This window comes from Myotis davidii, unplaced genomic scaffold, assembly GCF_000327345.1.
Source record: "Myotis davidii unplaced genomic scaffold, ASM32734v1 scaffold573, whole genome shotgun sequence".
NCBI lineage: Eukaryota > Metazoa > Chordata > Mammalia > Chiroptera > Vespertilionidae > Myotis > Myotis davidii.
This window is the reverse complement of record NW_006285997.1, coordinates 3,269,132-3,272,108: the sequence shown is the minus strand read 5'-3', so window position 1 is coordinate 3,272,108 and position 2,977 is coordinate 3,269,132. Positions and strand designations below refer to the sequence as shown.

General features: G+C 51.8%; 1 protein-coding gene across 1 annotated transcript in view; it reads right to left on the bottom strand.

Moving 5' to 3' along the window:
• Positions 1-1,770: 1,770 nt before the first annotated feature.
• The window catches only part of TBX20 (T-box 20), a 34,367-nt gene continuing 33,160 nt past the window's right edge, over positions 1,771-2,977 (bottom strand). Inside the window, exon 8 of the mRNA XM_006757238.2 lies at positions 1,771-2,141. Coding sequence (XP_006757301.1) covers positions 1,801-2,141 — 341 coding nt within the window. The 3' untranslated portion in view covers positions 1,771-1,800. The remainder of the gene's footprint in view (positions 2,142-2,977) is intronic.

Genomic DNA, 2,977 nt, shown 5'->3' with positions numbered 1-2,977 from the left:
CAGCATCCCATACACAGGCTGTGCCATCTCGCCTTGTTTCGTAAGCCACAAGTGCCCGAGAAAAGTATCTGATGTGGTGAAGCCTAACGTGAGAACAACCCAATAAAATCCCGGGGCGTCGGATGCCGTAAGTGTATTGCATTTGCTCTGAAATACACCTCTGCTCTCCGCAGCAACAGTTCCCATCTCTTCGAACAGATTCAGTACTTCTGCAGTCAGACCGAGTAAAATGATTACGGAGAAAATTCAAATTCAATTAAAATGGAGTTTGGGGGAGCGTGGTGAAGGAGACCGGGTGTAGCCTGCACCTTAACTGCATTGTATCTAAAGCTGATGGTCTATGAACCTCGCTAAATGCCTGCTATTAGGGTCACGAACTGTTGCAAAATACCAACTGTACTACCCTGACCCTAAATACTATTTGGATCTATGTTGCCTCAAAATAGTAGAGAGGTTATATACAACTAAAATATAATGAGTTACTACACCACATCAGAGGAGGGATAAGGAGACAGCGAGAGCTGGAAATGAAGTGGATACGTGTTTAGATGTACTCAGAAGCAGTGTTTCAGTCAGGGAGTCATTGAGCAACATGTCATTTCATAGGATAGGCTAGAAACATGGAACGGGAGTCACAGGAAGTAGCAGTGAGGAACAGGACAGATCCGCTAGGTGGACATCTAACTCCGTGTGAGCTTAAATGCCTACACTGGCGACTACACAGGCGCTCAGAACGGTCACTCGGTCACTCGCAAATCCCTTCAGTCCGCCGTGGCAGCTGACCCAGCCACAGGGCAGATCCACCCACCACACATGAGCACCTGGGCCGGTGCCTGTTAACATCCTCAGGGCCTCCCAAAGCTGAAGTACAGACAAAGGGGCCTACAGGAGAACCTTCCGGAACAGGGCCACTGGTTCTTCATTGCCGCTGCAGGGGACAGGGCTCCGTGTCCTCCTGGAGCCGCTGGAGAACACGCCCAGTGAGTAAATCAGTAGTAACAACAAGCCCCCAGCCCGACAATGTCGCACACAGAGCCTCTTGCTTCAAAACTGTGCACAAAGCAGCTGTCCTACCTACATGGCAAGGATTTGCAAGGAAGGAATGAGGAGGCAAGAAGACAAGACGGTGAGAGAGCGCCCGCCAGGCCCTGGCCCTTCGTTATCACAAAGAGAACAGTGCAAAGTCACTGCCAACTGTTCACACAACAGGATGCGGCAGCTGATGGCGGCGCCTTCCCCAGCGAGCGGACACAAAGCAAAGCCTCAGGTGCCTCCCTCCAGCGCCGCCACCGCTTCCCTCCGCGCCCAGTTCCTAAGGGGGGCACGGCCCCTCAGTCCTTCTGCATGCGGCCGGAAGCTGGCCTCGCTGAAGATCCTTTGAACCTGTGTGTGGGAAGCAGAGAGGGAACCTACACACTTTGATTTTACACATGACTGCATCGACGCAGCACCTTTAACCACTAGGAAAATGCACTTTAAGATTCATCTGCCTGGTGTGATTCAACTGTCTGGGGAAATGGATAGCCTATCAGTTGCAGAACTTAGGCTGGCTGAGACCTTGACACTGATTCTTTCTCGAACCCAAGAGCCCCCACCCCGCCGCCCCCCACATCTCCAGATGAATCCTGGTCCATGGTGCATTCCCTCAGGCTTCGCTGGGAGTCCAGCTCTCCTCCATAGATCGCGTGTCTCCTGGAGATCCCTCACGCCAACCCTCCCTCCCCCCACCCCCCACAGCCTGTCCTCCGCTCCATACCCACGGGCACATTCTGGGTTGGGATTCTCCTGCTTTCAGAAGAGTCATACGAAAGGCGTCATCACGGCGGAGGAGTGGCGCAGTCCCTGGATGGCCGCGTAGGGGCCCTGCTGGAAGTAGTGGTGGTACCGGGGCATGTGGAAGGAGGGGAAGGTGGGGCCACTCCCCTGCATGGAGCTGGCGAGGGCCGAGGGGGTCAGAGGCATCCCCAGGCGGCCGTATGGCGGCAGAGAGCCCTGGATGGGGTGAGGAATGGGCGTTGCTATGGACGCTGTGCTGGTGCCCAGAGCAGTCAGGGACTGTGGGTGCTGAAATCCAGGGAAACTGGACGAAGAGGACACCCAGGAGCTGAGAGACAAGTTGTCGGATGTGGTAAAGGCTGACCCTGAAAGGGAACAACGCGTTAGGCTGGAAACTCAACGTCAAGGTGCAAACCGAGAACTATACAGGGTGTCCCCCCAAAACGCACGCACGCTGTAAGGGCTGACAGCGCATTTTTAAAAATGAAATACATTTTAATAATCGCTGTCTTACTAATGATGCAAAGTATGTGTATCTATTTTTGGGACACCCTGTATCATTTATCTGTAAGGATCGTATTTCTTACTTTAAGAAATATGTCCCAGATCTAGAATTCAAAAAGACAAACATGTCAACCAGGAGGCACATCTACTTTTCCAGAAACAGAAGCACTTATAACATACGGAACAGAGAACTTCCTAAACAGAGAAAGACAGCTCCTCAGACGGCCAGAGTGGCCAAAACATCAGCTTCTACCTGAAGGGCGTGGACTGATTCCCTTCGAAGCGGCTGCAGGTAGCTGACACCTGTGGGCGCCTCGGAGGCCTCCCCGTAAGGAGGGCGGGGCAGGGGGGTCTCCCAGAGCTACGGGGCTTCCAAAGCCTTTGAGAGAACCCACATGAGCGTTCCCTTTCCTTTTTCTCCAGCTTCCCCAGTTCTTTATTAGCTATTTGACAATTTACAAAGTAACTCTTTCTTACATCGCAGCATCCAGATGCCTAAAGGAGAGTTGACATTAAATTTTCCCATCAGATAATTTCTAGTCACGTGTTTGGGTGTAGTTTTTTTTGTTAAAATATCTTACTGATTTTTTTTTTTTTTTACAGAGGTGAAGGGAGAGGGATAGAGAGTTAGAAACATCGATCAGCTGCCTCCCCTTGACCGGAATCAAACCTGGGACCCTTGAGTCCACAGGCCAAC